The following is a 19,580-nucleotide window of genomic DNA, read 5'->3' as shown; positions in this document are numbered from 1 at the left end:
CTCTCTTTGTAAAGTGCTCGTCTTGAGAGAAAGTCTTATTCAGACAACCATTGGGGGCGGGGTGTTCAGGCATTTGTGGGCTGGAATCCTTTTGTGGAGACTCTTTCCTTTTCCCCTTTACCCCCCCCCCCCCTCTCCTTAACTGCTTTGTTTATTTCTCCAGAAGTTCACGCTGATAATCCTCTCATCCTCTCAACTTTCCACTCGTCCACAGAAATGTGAGTTCGGAGCGAAGCGAGGCGAGGAGGAAGCTGAGGGAGTGCACAGGATTGGTGGATTCGCTCATGTACATTGTCCAATCCCAGATTGACTGTAAAGATGTCGACAATAAGGTTTGTGGTTTTCTTTGACATTAAACGTTTGCCTGTGTGGTGTTAGCCTTTCAGTAGCAACAAGCTCAATTTTTTAAAAAGGAATAATAAAGTCAAATAGAAAAACAATAGTGTCTTTCACACTAAATGGTATAAAATCCTCCGACTGACCCTGGAGAAACTGCTAAACACCGTTGAACTTTTATTGTGATCATCCTTCATTTTTACTCATCGATCCTCATCTCGACATTTTCCCTCCGTCTCTGCAGCTGATAGAGAACAGCGTGTGTCTGCTGAGGAACCTGTCCTATCATGTGCATCGTGAAATCCCTGGCTCTGAGCGCTATCAGGAGGCCGCGCCCATCAACCAAGGCCCCGCCCCCTCCAGCCAGAAGGGCGGCTGCTTCAGCTCCCGCAAAGGCAAAGGTCAGAGAGAGATGTGTAATGTGTTTGTTCAGTCAGTAAGATATAGGATTTCAAGTGATGTCACTGTTGTCAGTGGCGTCTTACTAGACTAACACCGAGACACATGCAAATACACACACACACACATACGCACACACTTGCGCAAATAAAACCGGTCACTTGCAGAGGAATGTTAACAATTTCTCCAACTGAGAGGAAGCTCCTGCTCCCTCCTGCTGCTCTGTTTTTTTTTTTTTCTCTCTCAAATACAAACCTCCACTCTACTGTTTTGTGCCTTCGCCAGTTTTGTATTAGAATTATTTTGCAGTGGCAAAGACCATCTGTCAACATCTTAAGTAATTCAGATGCCATTTCCTCCCTGCTAGCTTTTTCGTTTTACTTGAATATAATGTGACAATGTGACAGTGTGGAAAATGGAAATAATAACTTAATATATCCATTAAAGGGATACGTCACACAAAATCAATAATTCACCAATTTTCTACTTAACGGCATGCCAAGGAAGGGTTTGGAGAACTTTCAGATTCATCAAAACCTTTAGGAGTTCCAGGGGGGGTCCGGCTGGCAATGGATTTTCATATAATGGCGGCGGATAGAGTTCACTTTTGAATGGTCCAAAACACACACTATGAAACATCCAAATACAGCTCGTCTGTACTGACCCAAGTGTCCTGAAGCCGCAACTTGAAAAAGTTGTTCAGAAAAAAATATGTGATCTCTGTTTTTAGCCTTGATCTAGTAACTACCAGTGGCTGCGTGAGATTTGCTGCGAGATCTTCTTCCGTATTTACATCATAAATCCAATGGTTTACAACGACGAACAAACATCTCACAGTAGCAGTATGGAGGTATCTTGATGTTTCGTATTGTGTGTTTTGGACGATTCAAAAGTGAACTCTATCCGCCGCCATTATATTATATATGCCAGCCGGACCCCCCCTGGAACTCCTAAAGATAACTCCAAACCCATCCTTGGCATGACGGTGAGTAGACAATTGGTGAATTATTGATTTTGGGTGAAGTATCCCTTTAAGTCACTGACCATCAAACAGTTTGATATTTTTGCCCCCAAAAAAAGCTTAGTCCAGAGAGAGAGAAGTTGTGCTTTTTGTTTCGTAAAACGACTAAAACGAAGCAAGTTCTTTTTCTTCAGATCAACTAATTGATCAAGCAAATCTTTTCAGCTCTAAAATACTGCAAAATAGAATTTCATCAACTTTTTTTTTAGTGCAGACAAAAGGCTTGGAGTAACTGTAATTAGACTTTAACATGGTGCCAGCCAGAACAGATTTTATGGATTAACATAACAGATTCATGCAGCGGCTGTATGAAAGAGAAGATGGCACCATACCTCATGCAGTCACAAACATACTGGTTTGGGTCGGCCCGTAAGAAATGTCCTGGTTCACTGCCACCGTCATCTCATCAGTTTACTGCAATAGCTCTTTGTGTGTTCATCATTTTACAACATGTTAAGGACTCACGCCACAGCAGCAACGCTCTTAGACCGATACTGAATCTGATCGTACATGAACTGTGGCGTGCTTGGTTTGGCTTCATGTGGCCTTCATACTCGGCATGTCATACCACCGGCCGTGTCTGTTGTCATGTAATCAGGTGTTGACTGGGGTGGCTCGATTACAGCTGCTTTCCTCTCACTCACATGCTCTCTCTTCCTCCTGTTTTTGCCGCTCTCTCCCTCTTCACCCCTTTTTCTCTCTCTCTCCTCCCACCTCTCCATTTTCTCTCCTCTATTTTTTTTCTCTTCTTTGTTTTTCCACGCTGGGCTACAGATGAGTGGTTTTCCAAAGGTAAGCTTTTGCCTCTATGACTGCACGTTGCTTTCCGGCTGCCTGCTGTTGTCTTAGCGTTAGCTGGTAGCCGTAGCTGAGCTAAGAGCTTGGAGTGTTTTTTCAGTACTAACACGCACGCCTCCTCCTCACCGTGAAAGAGATGTAGTGAAATGCTCGGAGGACAGTAAACGTCTTCAGTCACACATTGCATACCTAACCAAACCTAAAAAATACCAGCAGTAGATTCAGCTCTCTGGAATGACTTGGTCATATTTGATGCTGTGAGTTTCTAAGTGTGATGTTGATGTTGGCCTCCAGGGAGGAAAGACGAGGATGCTGCTGCAGATTTAATAGACATTCCAAAAAGGACCACACCTGCTAAAGGTAATGACTGATTCATTCTCATGTTACTGTTTTGTGTTGTAAAATGCAAATGCTCCTACTCTTTCTCTTTCTCCTGCTCTCCGCCTCACTCTCTCCCTCCGTCCCGCAGGCTATGAGCTGCTGTACCAGCCGGAGGTGGTCCGCATCTACACCTCTCTGTTAAAGGAGTCCAAGAACCCCACCGTGCTGGAGGCCTCGGCCGGAGCCGTTCAGAACCTTTGCGCCGGCCGCTGGACTGTAAGAGCTGCTCTCTCCGTTATCACCCTGTTTTCCCTTTTTATAGCACCAATGTGGGAATGTGTGAAAACTAGGGCTGTCAGTTTAACGCGTTAATTAGATTAATTAATTACACCGCAAATTAACGCGTTAGAAAAATTAACGCAATTAATTCTGAGTGGCAATTCAATGCGCCAGCACTTTAAATTTGGCCCATTGAATGACCCTGACTACTTGGCAGTGGCACGTCACGGTAGCATAGCACCGAGGAACTTGTCCGGACGTGTTGGTCACTTCCCACCTGCTTCGCTAGTCAAAGCAGGGTGACAACAGACTGACCGACATGGACACGACTCACAGCCCGGACGCACTGCCCGCGGAAGCGGAGCGGGAGCAGCGCTCGTCCTCACAGACGCTTGGCTGGCTGCACAGGGAGCTGCTTCTCCTGCTCTCTCCCCGCCGGTCAAACATTGACTCCACTCGCATCTCTACCCGTCTGTACTCGGTTTTCCACACACACAGGTCTGTTACTAGCTCTGTATGAATGGATGTGTGTGTCTCGCGTGCAGACGCAACTGACAAATAGACGGAAAAGCAACAACTTAATTAATCATCATTTAATTATTTTATTTTGAAAATTAACCGGATTCTCTCGTCTTTTCTGAGCCCGACTTCCCGTCTGGTAGGCCTACGTCTATCCAGCTTGACAACAGCGCTCCGGCTCGTGTGATAAAATAGAACAGACGGCGAACTGAAGCGCTGCAGCTGATTTCTCCGCGGCGGTCGCAAGCGCCTCTGCTCCTCAGCTGTTGTTTACTCACATAGAGCTGTTCTTTTTTTTTTACATCATGGATAAGTAAATAACCTCATATAATTATAATGCCGTGTGCTGTGGGTCAAACAACTCCCTCCACTTCGTCTCTGCCACTTCGTCACTCGTCTCTGCCTCTCTCTCTCTTTCCCTGTTTGTTTGTGTGTTTTGTGTGTGTGATCTGAAACTGCCTCCGCTCCAGGGCGCTGCGCTTCGGTTCCTCACCTGACCTAATGGGCTCTATGCACATCTCCAGCACTTCCTGAATTTAAGGCAGGTCCTTCATTTCCTGTCTTACATTATTGGACAAACTGATTAATCCAGGTGTGTCTGACCATTGTGACTACTCAGACACACCTGGATTAATCAGTGTGTCCAATAATGTAAGACAGGAAGGACCTGCCTTAAATTCAGTAAGTGCTGGAGCTGTGCATAGAGCCCTGGGCTGCGTTCCAAAAACAGGTTGAGTTTCCCTCGTTCACTTGCCCTCAGCCCTTGCTATGACGTCACACGGAGGCCACTTGGAGAGCGGAGGGAAAGTGGGCGGGGGAGGAGTAGAAGAGGTAAACGGAACGCACCTGCCCTCGTTCACTAACAGCTGGGACAATCACTGGTCGACCACATGTCGTAGGTGTAGCGCTGTACTGCCTCTTAAGGGGGGGTTGGCAGGTTTACGGTGAAAATTCAACACTCTATAATATCAATATAATACTACTCTTTCTCTCTGTCTGTCACTGATGATGAGCTCTGCTTCATCAAACCAATCCTGATTAAAATTCCTTATTAAACTACACATCAACTCAGGCACAGCAACTATGTGAATATGAAACGTCAGATTAAAAAGGCTCTTTAGACACGTTTTTTTTGTGACAAATGAGTTTGCCTATTATATATCTCTACTAGCCTACCACTTGTAAATTGTTTGTTCTGACATGTCACTGCTAAACTAGTTTATTGAATTGAATATTTACTGACCCCTTTCATTTATTTTCTTCTATGGTGGTAAACACACAACTGGTGCTTGAGGTTCATTATCGCCACCGCATGGATGTATTTTTCGTGCACCACTGCAATGCATTGTGGGTGATATACAGCTCTGGAGTGACCATTGATGTTGACTTGATCACTCAGCCCTCAAGGGTTGATCTCACCAAGTTCACTTCAGCTGTTTAGAGAAATGGAACAGCCCTTATGATGGCGGCGGGGATTCCCCTGAGGGCAAGTGCTGAGGGCAAGTGAGCGAGGGCGACTCAACACGCTTTTGGAACGCAGCCCTGGGATGTGCTTGACCATTTTCTTTTAAATTTCATTTATGAAACGCACTTCACCAATAAAAATGTGGATTTCAAATCTTCTCTTCCAGGTGTATTCAATTTATTAGTCATGCAATACAATTTTGTAATGTCCTAGAATTTGAATTCTTTATTTGGGTAACTTTAGCAGATATAAGATTAAAATGCGATTAATTAGATTAATTAATTACAAATTCTATAATTAATTAGATTAATTTTTTTAATCGCCTGACAGCCCTAGTGAAAACATGAACAGTAGGCATGTGCACGGTTACCCGGGTAGGCAATCTATTACCCGGTTAACCCAGGATTTAAAAAATGGCATGGTAGAGCACAGTCTAGTGTCGGATCAAACTAGATCATCATGCCATGGTTCGGGTTTTTTGTAGTGTTAAACAGTTTTGGATCAAACAACATGGTTTTTTGCTGTGTTTTAAAAGCATTTTTGGATCAAGCCGCGAACTTTCAAACCTTTTACAAGAATCTGTGGTGGTTCCCATTGGGGTAAGCTGTAGGGAGGGAGACGATAGGTGTCATCAAGTCTGTTAGAAAATACAAACATTCTGAAACCTTCCCTGTTGTTTCCTGCGACGAAGCGAGGCAGAGAGGAGCGTAGTCACCAAAATGTAGTGGAGGAAAAAACAAACAATTTGCAATCTGCAGTTTTTCGACAAGCAGTCTCTGCATTTGCCTCAACAACAACAACAACTCTGTCTCGTAACGTTCCCTTAAAGTCCCACTCCCGCGACCCTTTTCGGCCATTTTAAAAGCAGCTCATTAGCCATGCACATTAGCAATGCACCTCTGGAGGGTGGGCGGAGACTGCGCTGCTCTGCACCCGCCCAGCCACCTCCTCGCACCCCACCCCCCGCTTGCTGACAGCTGGACATTGTACAATTACAGATTCAGCGCGTTTAGCGTAAAACTCCACACTGGGATTTGATCCCAGACTGGAACATAGTCCTTGCACACAGTGCAAGCTGCTCTACCAGGTGAGCTATACCTGTTATACCTTGACAGCTACACCGAGCTGGCAAGCCGTTCACCTCTGAGCCAGATGCAGAGCGGGGCGGGAGCTTGTAGCACTAGTGCCCTCCCCTGGAGCTGTGACACCCTCAACTCCAGTCTCCCTGAAACTGCCAGTTTGCGTCTGCCATTGGTTCACAGCAGTTTGAAGGCAGAAAAACTCAGAAATGCAATTTTGCACTTCCTTTTCTGCTGATATGTGCTCTAACACAAGAAAAATGCCACAGGAACATGTGAAAAGCTCAAAAAACACGATTTTCACGGGAGTGGGTCTTTAATACCTCATAGCGTGGTGAATGTGCAGGTCACAACTTGTCCACCAGAGTGTTTTGGAGTTCTTGGATTGTGTATTTGATGAGTTTGATGAGGGAAACCAAGAAATCCCATTAGCCTCCGTAGCGTAGCTCTGAGCAGCTTGCGGCTCTGCTCCGGCGCTCTAAAAATAGCTTGCACCGACAATTAAAGGTAACAAACCTACTCATAAAACTATAGAGATTTGCCAAAATGTTGAACTATCTCTTTAAACTCCAATCTCTACCCTGTCAGACGGACAGACATTTATGAGTCATTCTATTTTTATTAAAGGTAATGGGTTACTCTAGTAAGACCTGGTTAGGTTACTTGGTTGGAAAATGACTGGAAATGCCCGAGCCTACTGAACAGAGACCTATGCACACTCCTGACAGCACGCTCCAAACAGAGCTTAGAAAATAAGCCATTCAAATCTAAGGCAGCGTTGGCAATGGACCAAGCATTAGCACACAGCACTGCTCATGGTTTTACTCAAAACACTGAACTTTCATATTCACCCTTTTTTTTAACCATCCATCTTCACGTTAAAGAAACACACTTTACTAGAAGGAAAAAATAATAATGTGAATCCCTGAGTTATTTTTTTAGGAGGCAAATCTAGTTACAGATACCGTTGAGGTTCAAATCTACTGCATGAGATTAGAGGGAGATTGGCATAATCTGGGAAAATGAGAGTTTGAGTACTTGCTGGCACAGTCTTCCACTAAGCGCCTGTGGGAAAACTGCCAAATGCTACACTTGCCAGCCCCCAACATGAATACAGAGTAACAATTCCAGCTTCTTTCAGTACAAGATGCTGTTAATGTACTGTATCTATAATCTCTTGGCCGTCTTGTGCAAAATTATCCAAAAATTGAGCTTTGTGCATTTCCTTCTCTGGATATGTTTGAGTAGATCCACATGGCAGAGGATCAAAAACATAAGTTCCCTTTGCAGATAGACCACTACCAAAAAGATAGTATGTCATGAGCATCTGAATAACGCACTTAATGAAAATGCAGTAATGTTTTCCCACTGTCGTCGAGTGTTATGCTCACCATCCATCAGCTTTCTTTATTAACTTTGTGCATCCCAGAATGCATCATACCTGACATCTAGGGCAGTAAATTCAATAAAAACCTGTCTTTGTTTCAGTATGGACGATACATTCGTGCCTTGCTGCGCCAGGAGAAGGGTCTACCCATGATGACGGAGCTGCTGGCCCACGGCAACGACCGCGTGGTCCGAGCCATGTCCGGAGCGCTGCGCAACCTGGCCATCGACGCTCGCAACCGAGACCTACTAGGTGAGACGGCACCGTTATTTAAAGCCAAGTTATAACCGCGGAGTTGCCTCGGTCGGGACTGTGCGTTCTGAACGTTTCACCCGCTCCCGTGTTGTCAGGTAAACATGCCGTGCCTCACCTGGTGGCCAACCTGCCCGGCGGCGGCCAGAGTCAGCCGGTGCGAGGACTGTCAGAAGAGACGGTGGTGTCGGTGCTGAGCACACTCCACGAGGTGCTGGGCTCCAGTCTGGACGCAGCCAAGACCCTCAGGGCCTCGCAGGGCATCGAGAGGCTGGTGCTCATCAACAAGGACGGGTAAGACCCAATGGATGATTTTCATATAAGTCTCTGTTTCCTGTTCTGTTTGAATTGCCCTTTTTATTGAGTCCTGTCTTCTTCTTCTATTTTTTTTTTTTTACCCCTCCTCCTCTCTCTGCCTCCTCTGTCCCCATGGATCACCAGGAATCGCTCTGAGCGCGAGGTGCGTGGCGCCGGCCTGGTGCTGCAGACGGTGTGGGGCTACAAGGAGCTGAGGCGCACTTTGGAGAAGGACGGCTGGAAGAAGACGGACTTCATGGTCAACCTAAACCCGCCCAGCAACAATACCAGAGCCAATGGAGGATATGAGGACAGCACACTCCCGCTTATAGACAGAGGTGAGGAAACAGTTTGTAATGCCGTGTACGAACTAGAACTGTGCGATATGGACAAAGTTTTATATCCCGATAACGTTATATATCCTGATATAGTATTTTCTCTTAAAATCATATATGTACAGGGTTCTTCCTGCATAGATAATTTGCCACGCTAAATATCTCTCCGCCACCAGCTCACAAGTCAGTGTTTCTTTTTTTTTTCTTGGGCTTTTTGTGCATTTATTTTGAAAGGACAGCTGGAGAGAGATGGGAAGGAGGAAGAGAGAGCGCCGCTTCAGAGAGTCGGGGCAGACGCACAATAATGGCTCTTTACACTACAAAGTTCCAGCTCTACTGGGCTCTATTCGACTTGGTTTAGGTCCTTTTCCACAACAGCTGAGTTCCTCCTCAGCGGGGAGGGCTATATCGTATGGTAGACATTTTTATATCGCACTACGATATATATATATATCATAATATCGCACAGCACTAGTATGAACTAGGGGCGTCCCAGAGTAAGAACCTTCATAGTTGAATCTGATTCGCCAGATTTTGCCTTTTGTCGACTCATCGGTGAATCATGTTGTTTTTTCCTCATTGATTCGGTCTTTTTCCCGAAAAAAGATCTAAAATAAACACATTTAATTCTTCAGCTGGCATAAGATAACAATAACAGGACATTCTCCCTCCATCCTTTTCCTTATCTCACTCACGTGCACGACATGAATCACTGATGACGAGTATGAGTCTGTGCAGTGAATTGACGAGTGTGTATGGACATGTGTGCATCAGTGCTTGTGTAGCCGGGTCAGAGGTCGAGTGTCGCAGCTCAATAGGCAGCGCTGTTGTTAGTGTGTAGTGTGTGGTATATAGGTGCTCCATGACAGACAGAGAACACATCACTCAGTTTCATCTTAGAGAGAGAGAGAGAGAGAGAGAGAGAGAGAGAGAGAGAGAGAGACTCAGGACCTTCTCTCTCCCTCTCCTCATGGACAGATGAAGCACTGCTGATGTTTGTATGAAAATAGGCATATAGTATATATGTATATTGTGAATTATTAGAAAATTCTATGTAAAATCAGATGTCCAGCAGCAGTGAGTTCTGACTTTTTTCTCAGATTTTTATTTTTGTTAAACAAAAAAACAATCTCAGAATTCTGAATTTTTTCTCAGAATTCTGAGACTTAAGTCAGAACTCACTTTTTTTTCATAGCGGCCCTAATCCACTTCCACACACCTCCATATGGTCAGAATCTTACTTTTTTCTCTCTCTTCATATTTGCCATATTTTGTGGCAATTTGACGACAAGATTAGCAGTTGAATCAGCCTTCTCCCAATCGAATCAATGAATCGTCGACTATTCGAGGTCATCCCTCGTGCAAACGACTGCTTCCGATGTGAAGCAGCTTCTGGATTCAGTCACTTGCAAGGTTATATTTAACTTTCCCATGCATGTTAGGATTTTTGGTTTTGGTTTATGCCCAACTTCTCATACCTCACAAACACTTACAGCTCTGAACGGTCAAAAAATAGTTTTTCCTCGGCAACACCACACCACAAAAAACAAAGTCTGTGCTGACGCACACTCAACAAACAGCACGCTGAAAGGTGATGACGGCGTCCTGCGAGTGTGTGATCATCACCCAGGTTACGCTGTGAGCCGTTACTGTTTGCCTGTGATTGCCTTTCCAAGCGTCATGTGTTCAAATCGCAAACAATAGCAGGGACACTGATTGATGTTACACAACTGAAATCCACTCCCCCTGAGTTCTGTGTACAGATCCAGATGTTTAGGTGTTTGAGGTGTTTGATTTGAAGGCTCTGTGGCGCTGTTTGCTTTGTGACTTCTGATATGTCTGATGATCCCGGCTGGTTAATCAATCAATCAATCAATTTGTTTATTTTGGGCATGTCAATTTAAATCATCATCATCACACTTCATCTTAGTTCAAATAATACAATACGCATGGCCGAAAGGGAAAGCGGGAGAAGCAAAAGCTTATCTAGTCCCGCCCCCATAAAGGTAATAATATTCTGCCAGATGAGTCACACCCCCAGCACCGTTCTACTGATACTGTATCAATACAAGTACTGACATACTTCCAGAATTTCAGCACAGACCTTCAGTTGTCTGTCCCTGTGATACCCCTACTCTAGTCTGAACCAGACTCTCAATCTGAATCAATATGTGGATACCTGTACATACAAATACTTTGATGCTGGTTTTTCCACTGTTCTCAGTACTTACCTATAAATAGACATGCAATTAGAAACAAAGACAAAAAAAACAAGCTAAACAGGAAGATAAAGAGTAGAACAAAGTAATTTAATGAGGAGTGGTGGATTGTTCTGGCAAAGCAGACACATTGCAAAGAAGTAATAGAAGTAGTGCTGCAAGATAATGATTGTAAATACTACATATATGCATGGCAGGCAGAGGATGGATGAATATGTACATTGCGTGCTACGTATTTCTATATAAATTTGAGATTAATATTAATATTTACTCTTCTGACAGAGTTTCCAGGCTCGTCTCTCTGTGTTGTTCAGTTTCTATAATGGACTGTTTGACGACTTCAGTTAACCTAGATTTTCTGTTAATTCGTACATTTGTCTCAACCTCATTCACGGATTTATATTTCAAGACTAGGTCAGCAAATAATCTTCATCCCACCTTTTTCAGGTTCTCAATTAGATTTGGAGGTCTGCACTTTTGGAATGCATTACCAATCCACCTTAGAAACTGCACAAGCATAAACTCATTTAAGAAACAAATAATTCATTTTCTATTGGCCCAGTTGAGCAACATAAATAAACCACCTGTTTCCCCTACGTCACCACACAACATCACTTTTTATTTATTTTTTCTCTCTCTTTTCTAACTTTTTTATGTTGTTATGTCTTATTTTTTTATGTTGAATGTTCAGGGTTTCCCACAGCGCTTTCCTGTTAAGGCAGCTGCCTTAACAACAAAGAGCTGCCGCCTAAACTAACGTCTTCAAAAAAAAAAAAGTAGCGATATTCGCCCCGCCCCCCCCCGTCGGACGAACGCCTTCATTCATCTCTGCATCCTCTCACACACACACAGCGCGCATGCATAGCAGGGGTGTCTCTAGGATTTTGACACATCCAGGGCTTAGCCCGGAAGAGTGACACGTGCAATATATGCGCGCGCTCGAAATTTTTAGGCATAGAGACATTCTCCATCATTGGTGAAAAAGGTGAAAACGATGCAATCCACAGATCATCAAATGAATGACCCATTTTGAATTTAGTTCTATGTACTGACATTAGCTAGCTACGTAACAACACATTGTGTTTCCATTTAACACATTAGCAGCTACAGTAAAAGAGGCAGGCTGTGCGGGATCCCTGTCTGCTAACTAGCTGCTATCATGCATGAAAAAGAAAATAGCCTAAACAAGATGGTTCGATGTTATAGCACATTAACTTCAGCAACTTTCCCCTCTAGAAGAAGCCCAAACTTAGTTATTTCTAGGTACACAATTCTCACACCCTACAATTGCATTTACAGATGCCAATAATTACAGATTGCTTTTTTTCTCATGTAATATCAACCAGAGCAATATCAACTAGCTGCTAGCTAGCTAACGTTAGCTACTACCCTCTTGTAGTTCCAGCTGCAACACTCTTTTCGAAATTATACATTTTTACATAATTTCTATTCCCATTACCTTTTTGATTGCTGACCACCTTTGGGGGAAAACATGGAAATCTTTTTTGTGGCATCTTGATACACTTTAGCTGCTACTAGCTACCAAAAGACAGCTGCAGCTTGCTGTTGTCAAACCTGCCTGCTGTCAGGTATTTGTTGTCAAGTTAAATGCGCCGCTGTTTTGGGTGAATGACGTCAAGTGCGACCTGGAGGTGTTAACCACTTGTGTGCCAAAGCCAAAGTAGTGGCTTTTTAAAAATATAATTAATTGTTACTCAAACCTGTCCAAAACCACTGTTTTATCGAAGCATCAACATAAGATAACCGTAGTTTGAGGATGTGATCTTAAAAAAAAAAAAAAAAAAAAAAAAAAAAAATATATATATATATATATACAGGTAAAAGCCAGTGAATTAGAATATTTTGCTGGTATACGGCTGCGTTGACCCTGGATCTCAGGAAACAGAGTGGACCGACACCAGCAGATGACATGGCACCCCAAACCATCACTGATGGTGGAAACTTTACACTTTACTTTACACTTTCCTGAGATCCAGGGTCAACGCAGCCGTATACCAGCAAGTTTTAGAGCACTTCATGCTTCCTGCTGCTGACCTGCTCTATGGAGATGGAGATTTCAAGTTCCAACAGGACTTGGCGCCTGCACACAGCGCAAAATCTACCCGTGCCTGGTTTACGGACCATGGTATTTCTGTTCTAAATTGGCCAGCCAACTCCCCTGACCTTAGCCCCATAGAAAATCTGTGGGGTATTGTGAAAAGGAAGATGCAGAATGCCAGACCCAAAAACGCAGAAGAGTTGAAGGCCACTATCAGAGCAACCTGGGCTCTCATAACACCTGAGCAGTGCCAGAAACTCATCGACTCCATGCCACGCCGCATTAACGCAGTAATTGAGGCAAAAGGAGCTCCAACCAAGTATTGAGTATTGTACATGCTCATATTTTTCATTTTCATACTTTTCAGTTGGCCAACATTTCTAAAAATCCCTTTTTTGTATTAGCCTTAAGTAATATTCTAATTTTGTGACACACGGAATTTTGGATTTTCATTTGTTGCCACTTCAAATCATCAAAATTAAATGAAATAAACATTTGAATGCATCAGTCTGTGTGCAATGAATAAATATAATGTACAAGTTACACCTTTTGAATGCAATTACTGAAATAAATCAAGTTTTTCAAAATATTCTAATTCACTGGCTTTTACCTGTATATATATTTTTTTTTTGAAAATTAATATTCGGGGCTAATTAAAAAACATCCGGGGCTTTAGCCCCGAATGTTTTAGCCTAGGGACGCCACTGATGCATAGCAGCAGTGCGTGGTGAAAGCGAAAACTTAAAGGGATAGTTCACCCTAGAATGATATTTCGCTCATTATCTACTCACCCTCATGTTGACTAAGGGCTGGAAGAAGTTTCAGATTCCTCCGTGGCTTCTCTGAGTTACAGGGTCTCGGCATAGCAGTGCATGTCCATATAACGGTTGCAAAGGGACACCGGAGCTCTTCGTAAAAAAACACACACAAAAAAACATCCAAATACCTCCATGATGCTCGTATGTAATGTCCGTCTTGTGCTGAAGCCCCAAATTGCGTAATTGTCCCGAAAAAAATTAAATAAGTCTATATTTTAAGCTTGTTTGTAGCGGAAGCTTCTCGAAGCTCCTCTTCCTGGTCCGTCCAAATCTCGCGTGATTCGCAGTAACCGCACTGACGCATACTGACGCCGGCGCAAATCACGCGAGATTTGGACAGACCAGGAAGAGGAGCTTCGAGAAGCTTCCGCTACAAACAAGCTTAAAATATAGACTTATTAAATTTTTTTCGGGACAATTACGCAATTTGGGGCTTCAGCACAAGACGGACATTACATACGAGCATCATGGAGGTATTTGGATGTTTTTTTGTGTGTGTTTTTTTACGAAGAGCTCCGGTGTCCCTTTGCAACCGTTATATGGACATGCACTGCTATGCCGAGACCCCCTGTAACTCAGAGAAGCCACGGAGGAATCTGAAACTTCTTCCAGCCCTTAGTCAACATGAGGGTGAGTAGATAATGAGCGAAATATCATTCTAGGGTGAACTATCCCTTTAATACGGCGCGCCGCCCCCCCCCCCCCCCCCCCCCGGGACAGACACCACCTTAACTAACACATTTTCTGGGGGAAACACTGATGTTTATCTTTAGGAGGACCACTTGACAAGCCCTTAGGTTTTTTTTGGTTTCTCCTGCACAATGCTGTATCTACGAAGGAGTATTAGGGCCAGCCAAAAAAAAAAAAAAAAAAATTCGGCGCAAGGGAAAAAAGCAAGCAAAAAAAAAAATCCGGTACAAGAAAAAAAAAAAGTCAGGTAAAAAAAAAAAAAAATCCGGCACAAGAAAAAAAAAAAGTCAGGCAAAAAAATTTAAAAAATCCAGCCCAAAAAAAAAAAAAAAGTCAGACGAAAAAAAACAAAACTGCAGGCTTGACCACGTACCACAACAAAGCGACAAGCGACTGACTGCTCCATGACAGCAGCAGAGTGACAGACAGGCTCTTGTAGTAGTATTTGTAAATACTACAAATACTACAGGAGAGGAGGAGAGGAGATAGGCCTATCCTGTATAGTATTTGTATTTGTAAATAGGCTACTACAGGAGGAGGCAGAGACCTGGATCACAGTGGTCTAGTCACGGAGGTGTCTCCAGTCACGTTTAGTCACACTAAACGTTAGCTCATAACGTCTCTATGTAACTTATAAATGATTGTGTGTGTGTGGGGGACAGCAATGAAGAACGTGCATTGCTGATTGCTGTACGTTAGCAGCAGGGGTTGGACACGGAAGTGATTCGTGTGCCGGTTCTGAAGTAGGCCTACCGCTTAAATTTTCTTGTTTTCATTGTCAAACTCCGGCATTGAGTCAAAGTTAATCTAATAAGCTTTATTGTTCACTTTTATGGCGCTGCAGAGTTTGGCAGCCTGTATGTCACTCTGCTGCTGTCATTGAGCCGACAGTCGCTTGTCGCTTTGTTGTGGTACATGGTCAAGCCTCTGCAGTTTTTTTTTTTTTTTTCGCTTGGCTTTTTTTTTGGGGGGGGCTGGAATTTTTTTTTTGTGCTGGATTTTTTTTTTTTTTTCTTTCGCCTGGCTTTTTTTTTGTGCCGGATTTTTTTTTTTTTGGCTGATTTTTTTTTTCTTGTGCCGAATTTTTTTTTTTTTTGCCTGCTTTTCCCCCCTTTTCCCGGATTTTTTTTTTTGGCTGGCTTTTTTTTTTTTTTTTTTGGCTGGCCCTAATACTCCTTCGTATGTATCTACTGTATACATTGTATGTTTTTTTCTTTTTTGTTATTGTTCTACCCTTTTATCATGCTTTTATATATATATTTCATGTGCTAATAAAAAAAAAAGACAGATAATGGTTTACACACTGAGACATGTCATATAATCCTAACTAGAGTTGCCCATCACCACCTTTTTAGAACAAAACCTCGTCGGCACTGATGTTGAAATTTAACAAACCAAAGTAACACAAACTTTATATTTGCAAATGCAGGCTGGCTCATGTCTGTCACTCTCACACCTACACACTTCTATGTTTGGCAGGAGCTGCCCCAGAGGTCTCCTAGAGGGAACAGGAACATTTAACTTCACAGACAAGTGACGTCCATGCTAATTATGTACCTATGTGTTTATGTTTGATTGACAGGCGGCAAAGGGGACCGGGAAATGATTCCAATGAACGACATGGGACCAGGTGAGCGTTAAAAACAGAAAGGACACACACACACACAACACGTGGGCAGAAATACACACTCACACTTAACGTCTGTTCCTCCTCAGATGCCTACTCCACACTGGACCAGCGAGGAAGAAGGAACACTCTGGATAACACACTCGATCCTGCTGACAAAGATGCAGTACAGGTAAACACTGGCCACACACACACACACATAACCCTGCATGACTGCACCTTAATGAGAATTACTCAACCCCCTTACCTCTAACAGAAACAACACCCCCCTCCTCCTAATCCCAATATAACCTCATTTGCTTACAGTTGACAAGAGGAGAAAACCAGAACAGACATGATCATCATTATCTAGACAGTAGAGCAGAATCCCTCACAGGATGTGACTTGTTATCAGTTCAGCAAATAGTTTTCCTCCGCATCAACTCTTCCAGTGAACTTAACCATCAGTTCATCTAGAACTGTCTTGCGCACCTTGTGGGCTTCCAGGTGTCATGACGACACACAAACCAGTGTCCTCACTTGCAGCTAAAAACGTAACCGTGTGAACGAGCGTGCTCTCTCTCACACACACCCACGGTCAGCATGTCGATGCACGTCCTGTTAAAGCACACTGTGGTTGATGGTGTCTTGCGCACAATTTCTCACCGTGTTCTGTTTTTTTTTTCTCTCCCCTGAAACATGAGCTAACATCAAACTAACCTTTTGGAACTTGTTTTTTTTCTTTCCTTCCTCGCCTGATGCTTCATCTGTCCCCTCCACTTTTTCTTCTTCCTATCTTTATCACTTTCCAAACCTAACCCCTCTTTGTTTACTCACCCCCCCCACCTCTCTCTCCTTCTTTCTCTGCCTCTTTATCTGTCACACACTCCTCCTCTATTTTTTGTCTCTCTCTCAGGGAGGGATGTATGGGGAGAGGCAGGCCTCTTTGCCTCTAATGGATTCTTACGATGGTTAGGCTACACCCACTGTCACACTGCATGTCAGTGCATGGTATGTGTGCCCCCACCCCACCACCGGCTGCCCCCCCCCCCCCAACTCACTGTATGGCCTAATGTCTAAGAACTGTGACTATTTGTGTGTTTGACAGTGACCAGTCTTGTCCATGAGCTTCCATTGTACTGTAGTCGGACTGTTTCTTTGCTCCCCCTGCTGGTGAAAAGTGTCAAGTGTCTAATTTTAGTTCTCCTGAGATGTGATTTTTGTTTTCCTCTCTGCACAGTTTGTAGTGTTTATCTGTCTACCATGGCGACGTTGTTGCCTGCAGCCATTGTTGTGTCGTGTAATGTAGTTTGTACAGTTTTTTTAATTTTCTTTTTGAAAGCCGTGTGATTTTATTTTATTTTTTTTTCCCACTGGGGCTTGAACGTCTCACATAAGCTGCTGCAAACGATTGATTACCACACTTGTGCCACTCTTCTTGCAGAAAAACTGATTGTGTGTATCACGAGACGACAGCCTCCTCCCACCTACTGCCCTTGCTGAACTGACAATGGGGGACCACGACGCCACAGATGGAGCTAAAACTCCATCATATTACACTCGACCCTTTTGTCCCTTCTTACTCTTTTTGCAGCTTCCCATCTCTCTCTCTCTCTCTCTCTCTCTCTCTCTCTCTCTCTCTCTCTCTCTCTCTCTCTCTCTCTGTTACATTCCTCTATTGCAGCTGACACACTAATGAGACCACAACAGAAACCCGATGTGGATCTGCGCTCCCTGTGGAAACCGGATGTGACACTATGACCACTTTAAGCTCTTTGAGTCCCTAAACTCCAAAAAAGGAAGAAAAAAGAGAGAACGCTAACCACTCAATGAGATACTGTGGCAACAACACTACATCAACAACACTACGACTTGCTTGGACGACGCTAACGCTCTCTCTTCAAAAAAAAAAGAAAAAAAGCAGAGACCCTGGCTTCATCTGAGGACTTTTGTAATTTTTTGGAGGTGGGATCATAGACTTACCGAACTATTATTAAACCAATTAAAAGGAGATGTTGGGATCAAAACACAACGCTTTTTGGTGAAATTTTACATAAATGGCTATTACACTCTGTTTTGAAGAAACTGAGGGATTGTGTCAGTTTTCTCTCTGATGGTTTAAATAATACAAAAATATAATTTCCTACCAGTGTTTATCCATTAATCAGATATGTGTAAGCCTCCCTGCTTCTGTTTTTGGTTGCGGTTGTTCCTCTTCTTGCTTTGCTCTGTACCACAGTAATGTACTTGTGCCAAATGACATGGCTACTGCTGCGACTGCCAATGCTGAATGCAAGAACTTCACCCACTCAGACAGCAGCTACACTGAAAACTGTCACCTGCTTCCTGTTTTGTACGCAGTACGTCGGTGACAGACTTTCACCGAAATGCATGAGGATGCAGCATTTTCTCTATTTGATTGTGATCCATAGATATAAATGGGACAGGAATACAGCAGAGAAATCATTGTCCGCCCTTATGGAGCGGACGGTGTAGCCAGTCCTGTGTCTGTTAAGTGTCGGCCCATTTGTAACTTTCGGGGAGAAACAAAGGCTCCAGTGGGTGCATTTCCTTTTTACCCACAGGTCTATAACCTAATGAATGTGTACATACAAGACGGTCTCTTAACAGTGGGCTAACTTGAGTGCCTCGCTCATTTAGGACAGGTGAGATGGGTGTGTTTGACATGAAATTGGTAACCAATTAAGGAGTCTTTCTCAGCAGGTTACCGCTTGAGAATACTGTATATGGAACTCAGCAGTTTTCTATTCTGCGAGATAATGGAATATATGAACTTACTTGTATGTGAGAATTGATTCTTGTCATTGGGATTGTTTTTTTTATAAGGTATAAAACTCTTCAGTTATGTATAATTTACTACTTCACAAACCCATTGCCAAGCTGGCTTTAAGACCACAGAGCAGTACATGGGAGAAGACACAGTACTGTCTGCTTTTCGCCCATGTTTCTTTAGTGCAGTGCTTTTTTTCTGTAGAAGAATGCTTATTCAATAGTGCCGACTGAGATGTAGATACTTAATGAGTGGACGATTTAAAGAAGAAGCACTGGGTGGGGTGGTATGTGTCCCCACTGTCTCCCTTCCTTCCTTTTTTTTTTTTTTTGGAAACCTTTCCACACAATTGAAACACGACATTGGAAGCCTCATTTTGTCAAAGTAACGAGTTGCCTTCGAGAGTGGACTGATGAAAGAAGAACAGAGAGCAAGGGTTTGTGGTAGAAAATGCATAAGGAGGCATAGACCAGAATTTGCTGTTAGAAAAAGTGGAGGAAAAAATAAAAGCACATTAAAACTATATATACAAGAGAATATTTGTTAATTTTAATGATTTTATGTATTTTTTTATATTCTGATTTGGGTTTTAATTGTTTTGGGTGCTCTGGGTGAACGCATATGCAATCAGTTTTTATGTTTGATTGAAAAACATTCAGTTTGTGTCTTAATTAAATGCAAAATAGGGTTAGTTAAAACAAAATCCTACAACACTACAGATACTGGAACACTAATGGAGAAAATCTGATTCTGGGCTACACACCTTAATCTCTTTGCCTTGGCTCTTAAAGTTGCACATTCTCATTTATGAATGAATAATGTAACTAGCAATACTGTTTTTAATAAAAAAGAAAATGATTTCTGAGAGCCATTGCTTTCTTGCCTTTTGTTGGACACACTTTGATGCAG

At 43.1% G+C, this 19,580-nt stretch overlaps 1 protein-coding gene across 20 annotated transcripts in view; it reads left to right on the top strand.

Annotated features, from left to right (window-relative positions):
• ctnnd1 (catenin (cadherin-associated protein), delta 1) overlaps positions 1-19,538 on the top strand; it is a 43,087-nt gene extending 23,549 nt beyond the window's left edge. For 5 of the 20 annotated variants that reach the window (XM_085765912.1, XM_085765080.1, XM_085765999.1 and 2 more), the window contains 11 exons: positions 215-332; positions 581-737; positions 2,849-2,914; positions 3,024-3,151; positions 7,706-7,856; positions 7,955-8,150; positions 8,298-8,491; positions 15,857-15,904; positions 15,991-16,073; positions 16,797-16,891; positions 17,325-19,538. In XM_085765912.1, coding sequence (XP_085622038.1) covers positions 215-332; positions 581-737; positions 2,849-2,914; positions 3,024-3,151; positions 7,706-7,856; positions 7,955-8,150; positions 8,298-8,491; positions 15,857-15,904; positions 15,991-16,073; positions 16,797-16,856 — 1,201 coding nt within the window. In that variant the 3' untranslated portion in view covers positions 16,857-16,891; positions 17,325-19,538. Of the gene's footprint in view, positions 1-214; positions 333-580; positions 738-2,530; positions 2,549-2,848; positions 2,915-3,023; positions 3,152-7,705; positions 7,857-7,954; positions 8,151-8,297; positions 8,492-15,856; positions 15,905-15,990; positions 16,074-16,796; positions 16,892-17,324 lie in introns of all 20 variants that reach the window. The other 15 variants (XM_085766243.1, XM_085765405.1, XM_085766336.1 and 12 more) reach the window with 6 other exon arrangements.
• Positions 19,539-19,580: the final 42 nt, after the last annotated feature.

This window comes from Trachurus japonicus, chromosome 1 (genome assembly GCF_045865225.1).
Source record: "Trachurus japonicus isolate A0001 chromosome 1, Traja_1.0".
In the NCBI taxonomy this organism is placed as follows: Eukaryota; Metazoa; Chordata; class Actinopteri; order Carangiformes; family Carangidae; genus Trachurus; species Trachurus japonicus.
This window is presented reverse-complemented; position numbering and strand designations above follow the sequence as displayed.